The sequence below is a fragment of the Callithrix jacchus genome, chromosome 1 (genome assembly GCF_049354715.1).
Source record: "Callithrix jacchus isolate 240 chromosome 1, calJac240_pri, whole genome shotgun sequence".
NCBI lineage: Eukaryota > Metazoa > Chordata > Mammalia > Primates > Cebidae > Callithrix > Callithrix jacchus.
This window is the reverse complement of record NC_133502.1, coordinates 94,518,630-94,541,092: the sequence shown is the minus strand read 5'-3', so window position 1 is coordinate 94,541,092 and position 22,463 is coordinate 94,518,630. Positions and strand designations below refer to the sequence as shown.

Genomic DNA, 22,463 nt, shown 5'->3' with positions numbered 1-22,463 from the left:
ATCCTTTTTATCTTAAAGAAGTTTTTTTTTTCCCTGCCAGATTGTTCAGGAATATACAAAAAGAGAAGAAGAAATAGAGCAGTTAACTGAGGAACTAAAGGGAAAGAAAGTTGAACTAGATCAATACAGGGAAAACATTTCACAGGTAATTTTTTATTTTTTAATCTTTTATCATGTGCTTATTAATGAAATGAGAATGTAGAATAATGGGAAATGAAATGACATGCTTCTAAGAAAAGTGTTTTATCATGACCAGACTGATACTGATATAAAACTTGTGTAAAATTTTATGTCAGAATATAGTAAAATTTCTTTTAAATTGTGTTTTTATATTGCCTTTATTTGTAGGTAAAAGAAAGGTGGCTTAATCCTTTAAAAGAGCTGGTAGAAAAAATTAATGAAAAATTCAGCAATTTTTTTAGTTCCATGCAGTGTGCTGGTGAAGTTGATCTCCATGCAGAAAATGAGGTAAAATTGCATTTGAAATATATTTCTGGCAGGTCATTTTAATCATATGCTTAAACACATACAAATGATTTATTTGCTTTAGAGTTATATCTGTGAAAAGTTTTGTTTACCAAAATGTTGAAAGAAAGGAAAAGACCACCTATGGGATTCCATTAGGGTCACTTTTTTTTGGTGATGTTTGGAATTAGTGACTAATACCTTACTCTTTTAATACAGTATGAGTAATGGTTATTCAGTTGTGTTGAATAAATATATTGCTTTATAAAACTACCACAGCTGGACTTAGAAGACTTGTAAACAGATTAGTTTGAAATATAGTATATATCAGTGGTTTATTTTTGATCAAGAATTTAAGAATTCATGGTTGGGTGTGGTGGCTCATGCCAGTAATCCCAGCACTTTGGGAGGCCAAGGCAGGCAGATGGTTTAATCTCAGGGGTTTGAGATCAGCCTGAGCAACATGACAAAACCACATCTTCATAAAAATACAAAAAGTAGCTGGATGTGGTGGTATGTACTACTCTGGAGGCTGAGATGGAAGGATGGCTTGAGCCTGAAAGGTGGAGGTACCAGTGAGCCAAAATGGTGCCACTGCACTCTAGCCTGGGCAACAAAGCCAGACCTTATCTCAAACAAAAAAAAGAACTTAAGAATTCATGAGAATGAAAATATTGGGAAACTTTTTACTAATTTCTTGAGCTGTAAGTTTATGTTTTGCCATTTGGGCTAGAATAAACGTTTCATTAAGACATGCAAAGGCCAGTTGCTGTGGCTCATGCTTAATCCCAGTTTGGGGGAGGACAAGGCATGAGGATCACTTGAATTCAAGAGTTTGGGACCAGTACGGGCAGCAAAGTGAGACACTGTGAGACACTCTGACACACACACACACACACACACACACACACACACAACTAGAAAATTGAAAATTACCTGTGTGGCTTGCATTATGTATTTCTCTTGGTCAGTACTGTCTTAGACCTTAAAGCTCTATTCAATTAATAGATAAACCTTTAATTATTAAGTTTTTTTCTTTTGAAACTGTGTTGCCCAGGCTGCAGTGCAGTGGCACGGTCTTGGCTCACTGTAACCTACACCTTCTGGGTTCAAACAGTTTTCCTGCTTCAGACTCCCGAGTAGCTGGAATTACAGATGCCAACCGGCGTACCTGGCTAATTTTTATATTTTTAGTAGAGATGGGGTTTCACCATGTTGGCCAGACTGATCTCGAACTCCTGACCTCAAGTGATATACACCCCCCTCGGCCTCCCAGATTGCTGGGGTTACAGGCATGAGCCACCACTTCTGGCCTAATTAGTAAATTATGTATCTCATTTTTAAGGTAAATCTGAACCTGACTGACCTAGAAATGCCATCAATGAGAATAGTAAATAAAACTTAGAGCATCCTCAGTTTTGACAAAATGTATTAAACACTAATGTACTCATTACAGCAAATATTTACTGAGCACCTGTTATGTTACTTGCTTTTTGCTGAGTATTCTATGTATGTTTGACTTAAGTTTTCAAAGTATATGTGTAATTCCTGCCTTGTGTTTTTCTCCTTAACCAACTGAAGAAGTTGGGGGGATTCTTGGCCCTCTGCAGTTATTGTACCCAGCTGCTCCTCCAGCAGAAGAGAGCATGACACTCCATTATGTTCTAATTGCTTTCAACCATAGTTTAAAAACCTACCACTTTGGAATTAGAATAAATAGTGCCTTTCCAGGACAGGGTTCCTCACTCAGTAATTTCTAAAAACTCTTGGGGAAGCCTACTAAAGTTGAATAGAATGGTATGGAGGAGGAAGATCTTAATTTAATCTGAATATTTTCCTTATCTAAATTGATCGTTGGAGACCCTTAAAGCTTTTAGATAGTAACTGTTTGCCTAATATTTATTGTTATAAAATATATATTGTTTTATTTTTAAACTAGTATCACTAAATTTTGAGTTCTTTACTCTTATTCAGTTAATTCAATCCATTTTCAAGTAATAGAATGACATTACCAAAGGAAACTCATTTTTCATCAACTTTCTAAATGTTTTATAGGAAGATTATGATAAGTATGGAATTCGAATTAGAGTCAAATTTCGCAGTAGTACTCAACTTCATGAATTAACTCCTCATCATCAAAGTGGAGGTGAAAGAAGTGTTTCTACCATGTTATACTTGATGGCACTACAGGAGCTAAACAGATGTCCATTCAGAGTAGTTGATGAAATCAATCAGGTATGGTGATTATTCTGTTACTTGGATCTTCCTATATCCTATAACAGGTATAAATATAATCATTATTATTGTCATTGTGTAGGGAATGGACCCAATCAATGAACGGAGAGTGTTTGAAATGGTTGTAAATACTGCCTGTAAAGAAAATACATCTCAATACTTCTTCATAACACCAAAGGTAGGTGAAAAGTAACCTAAAAGTGATCACAGGCCAGGTGCAGTGGCTCACGCCTGTAATCCCAGCACTTTGGGAGGCCAAGGTGGGCAGATCACAAGGTCAAGAGATCGAGACCATCCTGGCCAACATGGTGAAACCCCATCTCTTTTAGTAAAAAATACAAAAATTAGGTGGGCGTGGTGGTGTGCACCTGTAGTCCCAGCTGCTTGGGAGGCTGAGGCGGGACAATCACTTGAACCAGGGAGGCGGAGGTTGCAGTGAGCCAAGATCGCACCACTGCACTCCAGCCTGGCGACAGAGCAAGTCGTCTCAAAAAAAAAAAAAAAAAAAAAAGTGGTCATATACTTAGAAATCCCCTGTGGCTTAATCATATAGTTTTTGGCCCACTATGTACATATTAGCAGGAATACTTCCCAAAAAGGAATTTAAAAGGTAACAAAAGGGGTAAGTTCCAGTGTCCTACTTAATCAGAGGAAGAAACATAGGAGTCATATCATTATGTTCTGGAATTGAGATTTTTCTCATTCCTTTTCTGGAAAAGGCACTCTTTCAGCACTAAAAGATGACTGGGAAATGCAACCCCTAAAACTCTGGCTTTTCATTTTCCTAAAAAAAAAGCCTCTCTTGTCATGTACTACCCTTCCTCTTCATTTGTCACTACCACTGTGCTGGCCTACGGGAAATTTAAGTATCCCAACATCTACTCACAGGTTAAACTTTGATAAAAACAGAATTATCTTTATAGAGAATTTTCCATAATCTACAACCATTGCAATGGGAAATTTTCTTTTGTTAAATCTAGCGTTATGGGTAAATTACAAAGTGTATATATTCAAAATGTGTTTATTAATGTAATCAGATTTTTTATTTTTTAATTAAGTACTTATGAAAAATTTTAGCCAGGTGCAGTGGCTCACACCTGTAATCCTGGTACTTTGGGAGGCCAAGGCAAGTAGATCGCTTGAGCCCAGGAGTTTGAGACCAGCCTGAGAAACATGGCAAAACCCCATCTCTACAAACAAAAAATGCAAAAATTAGCTGGGTTTGGCAGCATGCATCTATAGTCCCAGCTACTCGGGAGGCTGAGATAGGAGGATCACTTGAGACCAGGAGGGGGAGGTTTCAGTGAGCCAAGATCACACCACTGCACTACAGCCTGGGTGACAGAATGATACTTTGTCTTTAAAAAAACAAAAAATTGCTTTTGCCCATCCTGCATTCAAATTTTTATTAAATAGTGTCATCTGTCTAATTTTTTCAGTAGATATTCTTGTGGAATAGTCAGATCTGTTAATACCCTACTGCTTGCCAAATACCTTAGCCTATAAACGTCTCTGTTACACATTTTTCAGGATAGTACGCTGTCAAACAAGTTGCTTGAGAAGTGTTTGTCAACAAAAAGTGAAAGTATCTATCTTAGGAAAATTATGGAGGACATACTCTTTTCCAAGGTCTCCCTGGGAAGTTGAATAATCCCAGTTATCCTGTGAATCTAGAGGGCTCAATTATTCCTTATTTCGATTATTCCTTAGGCCAGGTATACTAATGTAGGTAAGGATTACAGTCCATCAAGGTTTATATTGAGGTGGGGTCCGTAAGAGTCTTACTGGCTGGGCATAATGGCTCACACCTGTAATCCCAGCACTTTGGGAGGCTGAGGTAGGCAGAGCACCTGAGGTCGGCAGATCACCTGAGGTCAGGACTTCAAGACCAGCCTGGCCAATAGGATGAAAATGCCATCTCTTCTAAAACTACAAAAAAATTATCTGGGCCTGGTAGCACGTGCCTGTAATCCCAGCTGCTGTGGAGGCTGGCTGGGACACGAGAATCTCGAACCTGGGAAGTGGAGGTTGCAGCCAGCCAAGATCACACTACTGCACTCCATCCTGGGCAACAGAGTGAAAAAAAAAAAAAAAGTTTTATTAATATTACAAATAAAACAATACATTTGACTATACACATATAAGGTTGGAAACTTTTTCTCATTATAGAGCTTATGTGACAGTTTGTCTGTTTTAATACTGACAGCTCCTGCAAAATCTTCCTTATTCTGAAAAGATGACAGTATTGTTTGTCTACAATGGCCCTCATATGCTGGAACCAAACAGATGGAATTTAAAGGCTTTCCAAAGACGGCGGCGCCGTATTACATTCACTCAACCTTCTCAATAAAAGTAAAGAGGAGACTTGGGAATTTTTCTATTAAATTCTGTTTATAAGTGTGGCTCAACTGAATAAAAGTTAGGAGATTGATTAAAACAAAAGCAGTTATTTTTGGAAACCTGCCTTTTTTTTTTTTTTTTTGAGACGGAGTTTTGCTGTTGTTACCCATACTGGAGTGCAATGGCACGATCTCGGCTCACCGCAACCTCCGCCTTCTGGGTTCAGGCAATTCTCCTGCCTCAGCCTCCCGAGTAGCTGGGACTACAGGCGTGTACCACCATGCCCAGATAATTTTTGTATTTTTAGTAGAGACGGGGTTTTACCTCATTGACCAGGATGGTCTCGATCTGTTGACCTCGTGATCCACCCGCCTCGGCCTCCCAAAGTGCTGGGATTATAGGCGTGAGCCACCACGCCCAGCCGGAAACCTGCTTTTAAATACAAATACGTTGATAATGGAAACCATAATGACCTTTCTAAAACATCATCTGGTTGTAAAAGTTAAGTCTTCTTCAATCTTGGTTGAACTTGGGTCCTTAGCAACTCTGACCATGAGTCATAGAGTTCTCATGTTAAAAGGTACTTATTACGAATCAAGGGTACAGTGGAAGAGGGTTTAATCAATCACAAGAAGTTTACTTATATGGTATCCCTGAGCTTTAATTGCAGAGTAACTTTAATTACTTTTAGAGCCTAAAGATGACTCTAGAGCCTAAGCTCTAGTTTCTCCCAGTGTTATATTTAATTTTTAAAAATTGATATGAAAATGTCTAATGTATAGTAATAATTTATGACAGATCTATTCATTTCTTCCTATTAAAAAGATTACCTTATCTCCAGTAGGAAATGGAGTTTTATGGGCCTTTAAAAGAAACTTTTATGAAACTTGATGCTATAATTGTATTGGTATTTCAAAGGGAAAGAAGCACTGGGTTTCAAGAATGGTAGCAAGACTACTTTGAAATGCTACAAGGTGGCCACTAGATGATGCAAAATGCAACCAAAAGATTGACAGAGAATAAAATCAGGTGACAAGAGTTTTTAAAGAATAACTTTGTAAAGTGTGGGGGCAGGGTTTTTTTTTTTATTTTATTTAAAGTCAATTGTATTTTACATCTTAAATTTCTAAAAGCATTTTTATAATTATTTTTAGTAAGATTTTTCTTAAGATTTCATATACTGGTTTCTACAATTTATATTTGAAATTTCTTAGTGTTATGTAAAGAGTGAGGTAAAAGCATTGATTTCTTTAAAATCATAAATGTTTTTAGAACTTAAGCCTATAGGGCCTTTCTTACATTGTTGATACACCCATTATCTTAGAAAATCTAGTTTAAACTGTTTTCTTTCAGTGCAAAAGAATTAAATGGGAAAATCATTTGTTTATCTCTAAGTTATGCTAATTAATAGAGCCAAACAAATTCTCTTCTTTTAAAAAATAAATTTTGTAAGAAAATGGACAGTCCAAGGTCATGTCTTTGAACAGTGGATTGGACTGTGCCAGTAATGACAATTTTTTTTTGGCTTGCTTGCCTGAATAAATTGAAGAATTGCATTCACTTTGAGTTTTGCACATTGTTAAGTAGCCATTTTAGTTTATAGTCTTATTAGGTCAAAAAATAATGAACCATAAGTTTATGTCCTCTCATTTAGACATTTTTTTTTTAAAAAGGTATTGTCTTCTTTATAAAATGTTAAGAGCCTTCCCATCTTAAACTAACTCCAATGCATGAAGTACGAAAATTTTTTTAAATATTTTTTTTTTTACTTTTTCTTTTTGCCACAGAAAGAATATAACCTAGGATAAAATGACATTTTTACTAATTTGAGCAAGTCATGTAAACATTGAAGAACTTGGTAACATATTAGTAAATGGATATTACCAAATGCTTTTGTTAATTACTTTGTTTTCCACGAAAATACTTTTACTAAAATGTGCTTGGTGTAGTTTATTGTCTTAATTACTACCAGTCATCTTATTTCTGCAAAATGAGCATCAATGTGAAAAAGAAGTGTGAAGAGTAAGCATGTTTGAAAATCAAATGGTCAATTACATTTCAGTTTGCATAGGCCAGCAATTATTCCATATTTTGTTTGTAAACATTTAATTTCTCTACTGGACAAAATTAATATTGGTTTTATGTTGAATTTTGAGCTGTGAAGAATAAATTATGTAGCACATAGTCTCAGCCACTTAAAACTTTATTTTCTGCTAAAGTTGATTTTTAATTACATAAAAATTGTAAAAACTTCTAGTAAAAACTCGATTTGGTGAATACAATGATATTTAAAACCTTAAGGTGACAAGCATTTTGGATGCCAAATTGTCATTGTTTTGCCTGGGAAGAGTCTCTGTTAAAAGGATTTTCATACTCAAAGTAAAAGGAAAGATTTCTTACTGTTTTCTAATTGTCTTTTGGACACACGCTTGTTTTCTTTGGGGCATAAACCTTTAGATGTGAAAAATGTAATTTCATTCTGCTGTTGTGTGTGCGTGTGTGTATGTAATTGAAAAAAACTGTGGGAAATTGTTTTGTTGGTAATAAATCAATATTTTCATATTCTTTTGGTGTATGTTATTTTAAGTGAGAACTTTTTTTTATACTCTGAACCTTTAAGTGTCATTTTGGTTTTCAGATTTACTAAAAAAATAAGTCTGTTGAGTACCTACCATTTACAAAATAGTGTTCAGCAGTCTAGTTCAAAAGGTTAGAAAATTTAGTCCCTGGTCTGCCTGCAATGAAATCACAGTCTAATAGAAGCAATAAACACTTATGGAGAAAAAGGGCCTACACTAGTTAAAGAAGCCAAGTTACAAGGCCAAGTATTCATCAGAGAGGTTGCTACATAGGTTAATTGTTTTTGGGTTTAAACACTAAGTTTGCTAACAGCATGCCCAGTAGCCAATTTTGACTTACTACTCTTGTTAAGCTACTATATTAAATAATTTTTTAAAATTTATTTTTTAATCAGCCCATCTTTTTCACTTAAAAGTTGCTTGATAGTCTCATTGAAATGAGGATCATACCTAATTCACAGGGTGGTTGAGAGGAGACAATAGGATCGGGGCCTCTGTGGGCACATAGTGTGATAGTGAGCACATTATTAATGCTTACATGCCTTGTATTTTAAATCTTGAAAAATGTACCTTGAGTTTTATACATTCAAGTCTGATCATTCTAAATAAAGTGAATGTAGAGATTAACTGTTTTGTAGTCTTGATAAATTGTGTCAGTTCATAGGACGCAAATACGTACAGACTTTGAGCACTGAGCAGTACAGATATTTTTATAGATCTTGTTACCTTGTTAAGTTTAAATATGTTAGAGCTTCACTAAAGATATTCCATCTCATTATTTTATATTGATATATACTTTTGAAAATTTGTAATTAATAGAGTTTACACATTTGAGAGATTTGACTGTGTTGACAATTCAGGCTTTTTATTTCCACCAAAAAGGTTAGGTATAGGAGACTTTATTTTTTAATGTTGAATTATAACTTTGTTTATTGCTGTAAAATAATTTCCTGGTGATAGGCTGGAAGAGTTAGATATTTTCCAAAAAGCCAGCTTTGTATAATCCGAAAGAGAGAGAGAGCAGGACTCCTCTGGTTAGCTTCATTCTAAGCTGCGCTAAGAGGACTCGGTGAAGCTGAGGGCAACCTAAAAACAGCTCTGACCCTGCGTTTATCAGAGAGGCTGCAACATAGGTTAGTTATTTTTAGGTAGGTCAGAAAGACCTGAAATATGTTGTCCTTCCACGAATAGTACCTTACTTGTCTGACCATGCTTTTGTTAGTAAAATTCCGTTTCCTTTTGCCTCTTAGGAGCATGTTAACACACTGTTGGCATTCAGGACCATGTGTTTAGAGTGAAGGTTGAGGGGACAGGGTGCCAAGAGGGCCACTTGACCATTCCTGCCAAATTTTCAGTAAGGAGTATGTTAAAAGAATTCCGGTGAAGGAAAGATTTGGGACAGGCTTCCCAATGAATGTTACAGAATGGTAAATTTTACATTCCTTTCATATTATTTAGAATTTCTTTTTAAAAAGAGGTGGGGTCTTGGTATGTTGCCCAGGTTGTGTCAAACCAGCCCCAAACAATCCTGCCTTGACCTCCCAAAGTGCTGGATTACAGGTCTGAGCCACCGTGCCCTGCCTAGATTTTTAATTTAGTTCCAGTGATCTCTGACAATGTGAAATCCTGTACCATCAGAAATTAGTTGTTAGATTTAGGAGGGACCTCCTCAGTGGTTTAGCCTGTCCCCTTCTTTTCAGTCAGAAATCATGGAAAGAAGTTATTGATAAATTTTTGTTGGTTTGCCTTTTTGTTTTGTTTTCCTGTTTTTTTTTCTCCTTTGAGGCGGAGTTTTGCTCTTGTTGCAAAGACTGGAGGGCAATGGCCTGATCTCAGCTCACTGCAACCTCCTCCCAGGTTCAAGCAATTCTCCTACCTCAGCCTCTTGAGTAGCTGGGATTACAGGCGCCCACCACCATGCCCCGCTAGTTTTTGTATTTTTAATAGAGATGGAATTTCACCATGTTGGCCAGGCTGGTCTCGAACTCCCGACCTCAGGTGATGTGCCTGCTTCGGTCTCCCAGATTGCTGGGATTACAGGCCTGAGCCACCATGCCCAGCCTCAAGTTCTTACTGTTGGTAAATGGCAGAGGTGAGACTGAATAACTGGGTCCAACGTTTTTGTTTTGTTTTGTTTTTTTTTTTTCTAAGAAAATACCATCATGCCTTGCTATGAAACTACCTTAGCTTTTTGAGTTGTTGGAGTTATACCATAAGTAGTCCATACTTACGTAATTAACTTCCTTGTGGATAAGATACTGCTTCTCCAATATGCCTCCAAATTAGGTACAGATTTCTTCTTCTGTAACAAAGCCCAAAATATAATATATACAAGATAGAAGCTTTTTGTTAACAGAGCATAAATAAGCATGCTGGAGCTGATAGGCTGACTCCTCTCTCAACTTCTCTGTTGGTTGTTCTGCTCTCCTCAGGAACGTGTGGATTCCCTCTCATAGCCCAAGATGGCTGCTTTAGTTCTTGCCAGCATATCTGTATCCAAACCATCTAAGGAATAAACAGCCAGCACTGTAGCTCATGCCTGTAATCCCAGCTACTCCAGAGACAGGCGGGAGGATTACGAGGCCAGGAGTTCAAGATCAGACTGAGCAACATGGCAAGACCCTGGCTCAAAAAAAAAAAAAAAAGAGGGACAAAAAAAGACAGGGACAAGGGGAGACCGTGACCACTTCTTTTAAGAGCATGATCTACAAGAGGTACACATTACTTTTGCTCTTCTCCAGGACATAGCTACATGGTCTGAGCTAGCTGCAAGAGAATTGAGTATGTCATCTTAGGTGTATGGCTATGTGCATACACAAACTCCAGCCACCCTGTTACTCAGGAAGGGGAGGGTGAATATTGGAGGACAGTCAGGAGTCTGCCACAAGACCCAAGAAATAAGTAATTATCCTATGGGCCTACTGACAAGGTATTCAAAGCAAGGACCTGGTAGCTTTTCCATCACACTCGTAAAAATCCAGTCATCACAGCCTTCAAGGTTCCTACTTATTAACCCTGCCTACCCCATCTGAAGTCACACTCCTGTGCCACTCTGCTGTCTTATAAATGTTCTTTCTTCATAGCCTTTGTCACTGTTTACCATTATATATTTTGTCTTCTCCATTAAAATATAAGTTCTCTGAAGGCAGAGACTTTGTTGTATTGATTGCTTCCATCCCAGGACCTAGAAAAATGCTGAGCACAGAGTAAGCACTCGGTAACTAGCACGAAAGAGTGAACGCTCCTTCTTCCAACACCAAGAGTGATTTGAGCATATTCCATTATTCATTTAATTCTTATTTACCTGCCCTGTAAGCAAAGCACTAGACTACATAGTTTGAGGAATGAAAAGTATGGCCTGCATATGATTCCACTCAAGAAAATCTACGAAGTGCTAGAAAGTGGATCACAAAGACACAAGACAAATTTTGAAGTGCAGTAAGTGACATAGATTGAACACTATTGGAATTGAGAGGGATTAGGATCTAACTGGCATCTGGAAGTCTTCCTGAAGTTACAGAATTTGGGTACTCACAGTAAAAGAGGGAAGTAGCATGCAGGCAGGCTGTCATAGGGTGCTTTATAGGAAGTGGAAGGGTTAAAAACACAGCCAACTGATCAAAGACAATTTGGTCATGCGCAGCTCAGGGTTTTGTGGGTAAAAGACTAACCAAGTTTAATGTGGATGAGAGTTAGCTATTTCTCCACAACCGTGTTAGCAGGTTACAATAAAAGTAAGTCTGAGGTCAAATTCTGCCACTCAAACAGACATTTGTGAAACATGTATTACAAGCAAGCACAAAACTGTTCATTATAACTTGTTTCATAAGCATGGTAGAGTTCTAGTTCTTGATCATTTTGGGTAATTTGATTACACATGAAATGTTTGCTTATACCAGATATGATGACATTCCAAAGGCTCCTTTAAATGAGCATGAAACAACTAGAAATCCTTAGACCCATTGTCTGATCATAGGACTCTTAATTTAAGCTTTGGAAAGCACCCCTAAGGATGTGAGGGATATTGGCCTTCCTGGATTCTTACACCCAGTTCAGGAAATAACGGGGACTGTCTGAACATTTTAGCCACTCTATTAATACATGTCTTGAAAACCTCTAATTTCTCAGAACCCATTTTTAACATTCCTCATGCTTATTACAACCATCAATTTAATAAAAAACCAATTTCTGATATTCATGGTGCTAATTAACAAAGCTACTGTGTGCTATTAATATTAGCAGCACTTATGATAGCTACCACTCTAATATGCTACTGATTAGGGCAACTGACTGCCCTAGTAATTTAACCTAGCAAGTAATATGCTGCTTATTCTGGAATATTTTAATGGAATTATAACAATGGTTAAAGGCAGTAGTAAAAAAATTACGAAGGGAAGTAGCCCCTAGGGTAGGGCTAGATAATGGAGGACAAGGTACAGAATTTTCTCTTAGCTTTAGAGTTTTGGTTTTTTGTTTTTGAGAGGAATTGCTCTGTGATGGAGTGCAGTGATAAAATCTCGGCTCACTGCAACCTCCACTGCCGGGGTACAAGTGATTCTTCTCCCAGGTTCAAGCAATTCTGTCTCAGCCTCTCAAGTAGCTGGGATTACAGGCACCTGCCAAAACCTCTGGCTAATTTCTTTTTTTTTTTTTTTTGGACACGAGTCTCGCTGTGTCACCCAGGCTGGAGTGCAATGGTGCAATCTTGGCCCACTGCAACCTCCTCCTCCCAGGTTCAAGCAATTCTCCTGCCTCAGCCTTCCAAGTACCATGGATTACAGCCACATGTCACCACACCCGGCTAATTTTAGTATTTTTAGTATAGACAGGGTTTCACCATGTTGACCAGGCTGATCACAAACTCCTGACCTCAGGTGATCCACCTGCTTCAACCTCCCAAAATGCTAGGATTACAGATGTGAGCTACCACTCCCGAGCTAATTTCTATATTTTTAGTAGAGACTCTTTCGCCATATTGGCTAGGCTGGTCTTGAATTCCTGACTTCAAGTGATCTGCCTCAGCTTCCCAAAGTGCTGGGAATAGTGTGAGCCACCACACCCACCCTTCAGAGTTTTGTTTTTGTTTTTTAAGTGGCAGATTAGCACAAATAGAACTTCAGAAAGATTCATTTATTTGATCATCAAATCTGGGGGAGGAGGGACGGAGTGTGTGAGGAAGAAACAAAAAAGCAAATAGACGAATGATAAAGCCAGAACTGCTGCCCTGCTGAGAACAGAAGGAGACAAAAAGTACAACAGCTATTATGTTGGTGCAAAAGCAATTGCGGTTTTTTGCCATTACTAAAAACAGCAATTGCTTTTGCACCTAATATTTATATAAAGAATATGTAAAAATATGGATTCTGCCTGTCATTTAATGATTGGCCTTTAGCATATCTCCTTTAATTTTTATAGGAGCTTTAGAAAATGGATATTCTTTCCATTGAGGAAGATAGTCCAGAGACATTAAATTGACTTGTCCAAAGTCACAAACCTAGTATATGATGCTGTAACTGGGACTCAGAGGCAGGCAGTGTTCTGAAAAGAGCATAGGGAACGGCAAGATTCAAGAAGTTGGCAAGCTTCTGGTGAGAGATGTACATGTACTGTCGGTGTAAAATTGGTACAGTGTCTTCAGTGAGCAGTTTTACAATGTATTTTAAGTGATTATCCCCTGTGATCTAGCAAATCCACTTACATATTACCTATTTTAACTCACAGGTATTTCTAGGTCTATGTGTGTGAATATTAAGTTCAATATTGTTGAAATAACAATAGATTGAGAACTAGTTAATACATTATATCATATACACCTATTTAATAGAATACGATACAATTGTCAAAGAGTCTGCTCTTTATGGAATGATAGAATCAGGTCTCCAAATTATATTAATAAAATTAGCAAAGTACAGAACTGTGTATTTTTTTGCCATTTGCATTTTAAAAGAAAATTTATACACATACACAAACACAGAGATACATTTTCCATCTGTTCAAAGATACAAAGAAACTAATAGTGGTTGCCTCTGGGGAAAGGAATGAAGTAACTGAAAAACAGGATAGGAGGAAGGTTCATTTTTCACCATATATGCCATCTTGTATCTTTTGAAAGATGTACCTTACATTACCTACTTTTTATTCTTATTATTTTTTAATTTTTTATTGCATTTTAGGTTTTGGGGTACATGAGCAGAACATGCAAGACAGTTGTGTAGGTACACACATGGCAGTGTGTTTTGCTTCCTTTCTCCCCTTCACCCACATTTGGCATTTCTCCCCAGGCTATCCCTTCCCACCTCCCCCTTTCACTGGCCCTCCCCTTTTCCCCCCAATAGACCCCAGTGTTTAGTACTCCCCTCCCTGTGTCCATGTATTCTCATTCTTCATCACCCGCCTATGAGTGAGAATATGCGGTGTTTCATTTTCTGTTCCTGTGTCAGTTTGCTGAGAATGATGTTCTCCAGATTCATCCATGTCCCTACAAACGACACAAACTCATCATTTCTGATTGCTGCATAATATTCCATGGTGTATATGTGCCACATTTTTCCAATCCAGTCTATTATCAATGGGCATTTGGGTTGATTCCAGGTCTTTGCAATTGTAAACAGTGCTGCAATGAACATTCGTGTACATGTGTCCTTATAGTAGAATGATTTATAGTCCTTTGGATATATACCCAGTAATGGGATTGCTGGGTCAAGTGGAATTTCTATTTCTAAGGCTTGAGGAATCGCCACACTGTCTTCCACAATGGTTGAACTAATTTACACTCCCACCAACAGTGTAAAAGCGTTCCTTTTTCTCCACATCCTCTCCAGCATCTGTTGTCTCCAAATATTTTAATGATCGCCATTCTAACTGGCGTGAGATGGTATCTCAATGTGGTTTTGATTTGCATCTCTCTGATGACCAGTGACGATGAGCATTTTTTCATATGATTGTTGGCCTCATATATGTCTTCTTTCGTAAAGTGTCTGTTCATATCCTTTGCCCACTTTTGAATGGGCTTGCTTTTTTCCTGTAAATCTGTTTGAGTTCTTTGTAAATTCTGGATATCAGCCCTTTGTCAGATGGGTAAACTGCAAAAATTTGTTCCCATTCTGTTGGTTGCCGATTCATTCTAGTGACTGTTTCTTTTGCCGTGCAGAAGCTGTGGAGTTTCATTAGGTCCCATTTGTCTATTTTGGCTTTTGTTGCCAATGCTTTTGGTGTTTTGTTCATGAAGTCCTTGCCTACTCCTATGTCCTGGATAGTTTTGCCTAGATTTCCTTCTAGGGTTTTTATCGTGCCAGGTCTTATGTTTAAGTCTTTAATCCATCTGGAGTTAATTTTAGTGTAAGGTGTCAAGAAGGGGTCCAGTTTCTGCTTTCTGCACATGGCTAGCCAGTTTTCCCAACACCATTTGTTAAACAGGGAATCCTTTCCCCATTGCTTGTTTTTATCAGCTTTATAAAAGATTGTGTGGTTGTAGATATGTTGTGTTTCTTCCGGTGCCTCTGTTTTGTTCCATTGGTCTATATCTCTGTTTTGGTACTAGTACCATGCTGTTTTGATTACTGTAGCCTTGTAGTATAGTTTGAAATCCGGCAGTGTGATGCCCCCCGCTGTGTTCTTTTTGCTTAGAATTGACTTGGCTATGCGGGCTCTCTTTTGGTTCCATATGAAGTTCATGGTGGTTTATTGCAGTTCTGTGAAGAAAGTCAGTGGTAGCTTGATGGGGATAGCATTGATTCTGTAAATTACTTTGGGCAGTATAGCCATTTTCACGATATTAATTCTTCCTAACCATGAACATGGAATGTTTCTCCATCTGTTTGTGTCCTCTCTGATTTCGTCGAGCAGTGGTTTGTAGTTCTCCTTGAAGAGGTCCCTTACGTTCCTTGTGAGTTGTATTCCAAGGTATTTTATTCTTTTTGTAGCAATTGTGAATGGCAGTTCGTTCTTGATTTGGCTTTCTTTAAGTCTGTTATTGGTGTAGAGGAATGCTTGTGATTTTTGCACATTGATTTTATATCCTGAGACTTTGCTGAAGTTGCTTATCAATTTCAGGAGTTTTTTGGCTGAGGCGATGGGTCTTCTAGGTATACTATCATGTCGTCTGCAAATAGAGACAATTTGGCTTCCACCTTTCCTATTTGAATACCCTTTATTTCTTTTTCTTGCCTGATTGCTCTGGCTAGAACTTCCAGTACTATATTGAATAGGAGTGGTGAAAGAAGGCATCCTTGTCTAGTGCCGGATTTCAAAGGGAATGCTTCCAGTTTTTGCCCATTCAGTATGATATTGGCTGTTGGTTTGTCATAAATAGCTTTTATTACTTTGAGATACGTTCCATCGATACCAAGTTTATTGAGGGTTTTTAGGATAAAGGGCTGTTGAATTTTGTCAAATGCCTTCTCTGCATCAATTGAGATAATCATGTGGTTTTTGGTTTTGGTTCTGTTTATGTGGTGAATTACGTTGATAGACTTGCGTATGTTGAACCAGCCTTGCATCCCCGGGATGAATCCTACTTGATCATGATGAATAAGTTTTTTGATTTGCTGTTGCAATCGGCTTGCCAATATTTTATTGAAGATTTTTGCATCTATGTTCATCATGGATATTGGCCGGAAGTTTTCTTGTTGGGTCTCTGCCGGGTTTTGGTATCAGGATGATGTTGGTCTCATAAAATGATTTGGGAAGGATTCCCTCTTTTTGGATTATTTGGAATAGTTTTAGAAGGAATGGTACCAGCTCCTCTTTGTGTGTCTGGTAGAATTCGGCTGTGAACCCGTCTAGACCTGGGCTTTTTTTGTGTGGTAGGCTCTTAATTGCTGCCTCGACTTCTGACCTTGTTATTGATCTATTCATAGTTTCAGCTTCCTCCTGGTTTAGGCTTGGGAGGACACAGGAGTCCAGGAATTTATCCATTTCTTCCAGGTTTACTAGTTTATGTGCATAGAGCTGTCTGTAATATTCTCTGATGATGGTTTGAATTTCTGTGGAATCTGTGGTGATTTCCCCTTTATCATTTTTTATTGCATCTATTTGGTTGTTCTCTCTTTTCTTTTTAATCAATCTGGCTAGTGGTCTGTCTATTTTGTTGATCTTTTCAAAAAACCAGCTCTTGGATTTATTGATTTTTTGAAGGGTTTTTCGTGTCTCAATCTCCTTCAGTTCAGCTCTGATCTTAGTTATTTCTTGTCTTCTGCTGGGTTTTGAGTTTTTTTGATCTTGCTCCTCTAGCTCTTTCAATTTTGATGATAGGGTGTCAATTTTGGATCTCTCCATTCTCCTCATATGGGCACTTATTGCTATATACTTTCCTCTAGAGACTGCTTTAAATGTGTCCCAGAGGTTCTGGCATGTTGTGTCTTCGTTCTCATTGGTTTCAAAGAACTTCTTTATTTCTGCCTTCATTTCATTGTTTATCCAATCAACATTCAAGAGCCAGTTGTTCAGTTTCCATGAAGCTGTGCAGTTCTGGGTTGGTTTCTGAATTCTGAGCTCTAACTTGATTGCACTATGGTCTGAGAGGCTGTTATGATTTCAGTTGTTTTGCATTTGCTGAGCAGGGCTTTACTTCCAATTATGTGGTCAATTTTAGAGTAGGTGTGATGTGGTGCTGAGAAGAATGTATACTCTGTGGATTTGGGGTGGAGAGTTCTGTAAATGTCTATCAGGTTTGCTTGCTCCAGGTCTGAGTTCAAGCCCTGGATATCCTTGTTGATTTTCTGTCTGGTTGATCTGTCTAATATTGACAGTGGAGTGTTAAAGTCTCCCACTATTATTGTGTGGGAGTCTAAGTCTCTTTGTAAGTCATTAAGAACTTGCCTTATGTATCTGGGTGCTCCTGCATTGGGTCCATATATGTTTAGGATCGTTAGCTCTTCTTGTTGTATCGATCCTTTTACCATTATGTAATGGCCTTCTTTGTCTCTTTTGATCTTTGTTGCTTTAAAGTCTATTTTATCAGAGATGAGAATTGCAACTCCCGCTTTTTTTTTTGCTCTCCATTTGCTTGATAAATCTTCCTCCATCCCTTTATTTTGAGCCTTTGTGTATGCTTGCATGTGAGATGGGTTTCCTGGATACAGCACACTGATGGGTTTTGGATTTTTATCCAATTTGCCAGTCTGTGTCTTTTGATTGGTGCATTTATTCCATTTACATTTAGGGTTAATATTGTTATGTGTGAATTTGATACTGCCATTTTGATGCTAAGTGGCTGTTTTGCCTGTTAGTTGTTGTAGATTCTTCATTATGTTGATGCTCTTTAGCATTTAGTGTGATTTTGGAATGGCTGGTACTGGTTGATCCTTTCTATGTGTAGTGCCTCTTTCAGGAGCTCTTGTAAAGCAGGCCTGGTCGTGACAAAATCTCTGAGTACTTGCTTGTTTGCAAAGGATTTTATTTTTCCTTCACTTCTGAAGCTCAGTTTGGCTGGATATGAAATTCTGGGTTCAAAGTTCTTTTCTTTAAGGATGTTGAATATTGGCCCCCACTCTCTTCTGGCTTGTAGAGTTTCTGCCGAGAGATCTGCTGTAAGTCTGATGGGCTTCCCTTTGTGGGTGACCCGACCTTTCTCTCTGGCTGCCCTTAGTATTTTCTCCTTTATTTCAACCTTGTTGAATCTGACGATTATGTGCCTTGGGGTTGCTCTTCTTGCGGAATATCTTTGTGGTGTTCTCTGTATTTCCTGCATTTAAGTGTTGGCCTGTCTTGCTAGGTGGGGGAAATTTTCCTGAATAATGTCCTGAAGAGTATTTTCCAGCTTGGATTCATTCTCTTCGTCCCCTTCTGGTACACCTATCAAACATAGGTTAGGTCTTTTCACATAGTCCCACATTTCTTGGAGACTTTGTTCATTCCTTTTTGCACTTTTTTCTCTGATCTTGGTTTCTCATTTTATTTCATTGAGTTGATCTTTGACTTCAGATATTCTTTCTTCTGCTTGGGCAATTAGGCTACTGAAACTTGTGCATGCTTCGCGAAGTTCTCGTATTGTGTTTTTCAGCTCCTTTAATTCATTCATATTCCTCTCTTAAGTTATGCATTCTTGTTATCATTTCCTCGAATCTTTTTTCAAGGTTCTTAGTTTCTTTGCATTGATTTAGAACATGTTCTTTTAGCTCACAAAAGTTTCTCATTATCCATCTTCTGAAGTCTAATTCCGTCATTTCGTCACAGTCATTCTCCGTCCAGATTTGTTCCCTTGCTGGTGAGGAGTTTTGGTCCTTTTTAGGAGGTGAGGTGTTCTGGTTTTGGGTGTTTTCCTCCTTTTTTCGCTGGTTTCTTCCCATCTTTGTGGATTTCTCCACTTGTCGTCTACGTAGTTGCTGACTTTTCGATTGGGTCTCTGAGTGGACACCCAGATTGTTGGTGATGAAGTATTTCTGTTACTTGGTTTTCCTTCTACCAGTCTAGCCTGTTCGCTGTACGACTGCTGAGGTCCACTCCAGGCCCTGCTTGTCTGGGGTGCACCTATAGCAGCTGTGGCACAGTGAGGGATGGTACCAGTTTTTTTTTCTGCTATCTTTGTCCCAGGATGATGCCTGCCAAATGTCAGTCTTTTGGATATAGAGGGGTCAGGGAGCTGCTTGAGGAGACAGTCTGTACTTTTAGGAGCTCAATTGCTGAGCTGTGAGCTCTGTTGTTCGTTCAGGGCTGTTAGGCTGCTATGTTTAATTCTGCTGCAACAGAGCTCATTAAAAAACCCTTTTTTTCTCAGATGCTCTGTCTTGGGGGGTTGGGGCTTTATTTTTGTATGTCCGTTGAGGTGTCCTGCCCAGCTAGGAGGCAGTCTAGTCACTATTTGCCTGCCGAGGCGCCGCCCTGCTGTTGTGAGGTTTACCCTATTGCTGCAGGCTCTGTTCTTCTGCTGCGGTCTCCGCCCTGCTGCCACGGGCTACGCCCTGCGGCAGAGTCTCTCTGTTGTATTGGGTTGCCTCAGCAACGGCAGGCTGCATCAGCAGTGGGCGTGTATCTCAGTAGGGGTGGATTGCCTCGGTAATGGTGGACACCCCTCCCCCACGGAGCGTCTCAGGAACGTTTTTACCGGGAGCATTTGGAATCGCCGTTTTGTCCATCCTACTGCGCTACCCCAAACGCTATGTCCCTGCAATCCCCTGGGCTGGCCCATTGTCCAAGTCCCATTCAGTCTCAAGTTCAGCCCTCTCAAGTTTCAGGTTCCCGGTTCAACAAGGCACCTGGACAAGTGCGCCCTGTGTGGAGCGCTGTTTAGGGCCGGCCACCGCCACCCCGGCTGCCGGCTGCACCAGACAAAACCTCTGCCTGGCGTCCCGCGTCTCCTTTATACCTGGGAATTTCCCCGTTCTGTGGGCAACAAAGATCAGTCTGGAAATGCAGCTCTGACTCACCTCTCTGCGCATTCACCGAGAGCTTCAGTCCTGGGTTGTTCTCACAGCGCCATCTTGAGTCCTCCCCTCCCATTACCTATTTTTTAAATAAAAGTGTATGGGTTTTGCATTCAAAGAGAATTTTATTATTACTATTTTTGAGATGATGTTTTGCTCTTTTTGTTCAGGCTGGACTGCAATGGCATAATCTCAGCTCACTGCAAACTCCGCCTCCTAAGTTCAAGGTATTCTTCTGCCTCAGCCACCCAAGTAGCTGGGACTACAGGCATGCACCACCATGCCTGGCTAATTGACCATGGCCAAGTTATTTTCTAATTTAATGTGACCACATTATAGAACATATGAAAAGAAACAATGGCACTTGAAAACTACACTCAGACACAATTACTATAAAAATTTGGTATAATTCTTCCTGATCTTAAAAAAAATCCTTATTGATTTCAAAAATTTAATTTTAAAATACAGTATAGCAGCCCAGGCACAGTGGCTCACACCTGTAATCCCAGAACTTTTGGAGGCTGAGGCAGGCAGATCATGAAGTCAAGAGATCAAGACCATCCTAGCCAAGTTGGCAATCCCCATCTCTACTAAAAATATAAAAATTAGCTGGGTGTGGTGGTGGGCACCTGTAATCCAGCTACTCAGGAGGCTGAGGCAGGAGAATCGGTTGAACCCGGGAGGCAGAGGTTGCAGTGAGCCAAGATTGTGCCACTGCACTCTAGCCTGGTGACAGAGCAAGATTCTGTATCAAAAAAAAATATATATATATAATATATATATTATTATATTTGCTTATCATTATATATAGTTATATATAATTTATAACTTAATGCTGTAATATATATAATATATATTAACATATATATGAATGCTATTATATATAAACATATATATGAATGCTATAATATATATGTATAATTATATATATATATATTACGAAATTTATCAGTCCCTGTATAGTGATTTATTGATGAAGCTTTAGAATAACCAGTAGATAAGTACTTATATATCTGCTTACTGTTCAGTAAGTGTACCATATTTTCCTGCTCAGGTCCAAGAATTCTCAATGCATCATTTCTGGCTAATACCATATCCCACTCTGAGAGAAAAGAAGCAACACTGTTCCTACTTTATAAAGACCATAGCTCTTGGGAATTTGTTTGTATTGAAAGAATATAGGGACTTCCACCAAGATGGCTGAATAGGAACAGCTCCAGTCCACAGTTTTCAGGGAGAGCAATCCAGAAGGCGAGTGATCTCCACATTTCCAACTGAGGTACCAGGTTCATCTCATTGGGACTGGTTAAACAGTGGGTGCAGCCCAAGGAGGGAAAGCCAAAGCAGAATGGGGTATCACCTTACCCAGGAAGCTCAAGAAGCTGGAGAACTCCCTCTCCTAGCCAGTGGAAGCCATTAGGGATGTTTCCAACAATCTGGCACTCTGGTTCAGATACTGTGCTTTTCCCATGGTCTTTACAACCTACAGAGCAAGAGATTCCCTCTGATGCCTATAACACCAGCACCCCGGGTTTCCAGCACAAAACTGGGTGGCTGTTTTAGCCACAGTAGTTTTTTTTTTCCCCTCAAACCCTAGTGGTGCCTGGAATGCCAGCAAAACAGAACCACTCATTCCCTCAAAAAAAGGGGGCTGAAGCCAGAGAGCCAAGTGATCTGGCTAGCGGGGTCCCACCCCCACAAAGACCACCAAGCTAAAATTCACTGGCGTGAAATTCTTGCAGCCAGCACAGCAGTCTGAGCTCAACCTGGGACTTTCAAGCTCCATGGAGGGAGTGTTCACCATCGCTGAGGCTCAGGTAGGTGGTTTTAACCTTGCCTGTGTAAACAAAGTCACTGGAAAGTTTACACAGCAACTGGCCAGAGCACCCATGGCAGCTCAGCAAGGCCTCTGCAGGCAGACTGTCAACTAGACTCCCTTCTGGCTTGGCAGGGCATCTCTGAAAAAAAAAAAAAAAGGCAACAGCCCATCAGGGACTTAAAAATAAAGCTCCCAACATCCTGGGACAGAGCACCTGGGAAAAGGCGTGGTTGTGGGTTCCACTTCAGCAGACTTAAATGTCCCTGCCCAGCAGCTCTGAAGGGAGCAACAGATCTCCAAGCACAGCACTTGAGCTCTGATAAGGGACAAACTGTCTCCTCAAGTGGCTACCTCACCACATGAATCCTGACTGGGAGACACCTCACAGGAGAGCTCTGGCTGACATCTAGTGGGTACCCTTCTGGAAGGAAGCTACCACAGAAAACAGGCAGCAATCTGCTGTTATGTAGCCCCTGCAGGTGATTCCCAGGCAAGCAGGGTCTGGAGTGGACTTCCAGCCAAGTCCAGCAGACCTGCAGCAGAGGGACTGACTGCTAGAAGGAAAACTAACAAACAGAAAGAAATAGTTTCAACATCAACAGAAAGGATGTGCACTCAGAGAACCCATCCAAAAGTCACCAACTTCAAAGACCTATGGTAGAT

At 39.4% G+C, this 22,463-nt stretch overlaps 1 protein-coding gene across 6 annotated transcripts in view; it reads left to right on the top strand.

Moving 5' to 3' along the window:
• Window positions 1-22,463, top strand: part of SMC5 (structural maintenance of chromosomes 5) — a 124,384-nt gene that overhangs the window by 76,850 nt on the left and 25,071 nt on the right. For 3 of the 6 annotated variants that reach the window (XM_035302651.3, XM_035302644.3, XM_078366860.1), the window contains 5 exons: window positions 41-145; window positions 349-468; window positions 2,521-2,700; window positions 2,783-2,878; window positions 4,907-7,605. In XM_035302651.3, the coding sequence (XP_035158542.3) occupies window positions 41-145; window positions 349-468; window positions 2,521-2,700; window positions 2,783-2,878; window positions 4,907-5,050 (645 nt within the window). In that variant the 3' untranslated portion in view covers window positions 5,051-7,605. Of the gene's footprint in view, window positions 1-40; window positions 146-348; window positions 469-2,520; window positions 2,701-2,782; window positions 2,879-3,777; window positions 4,795-4,906; window positions 7,606-10,051; window positions 10,169-22,463 lie in introns of those variants that run through there. The other 3 variants (XM_035302657.3, XM_078366838.1, XM_078366844.1) reach the window with 3 other exon arrangements.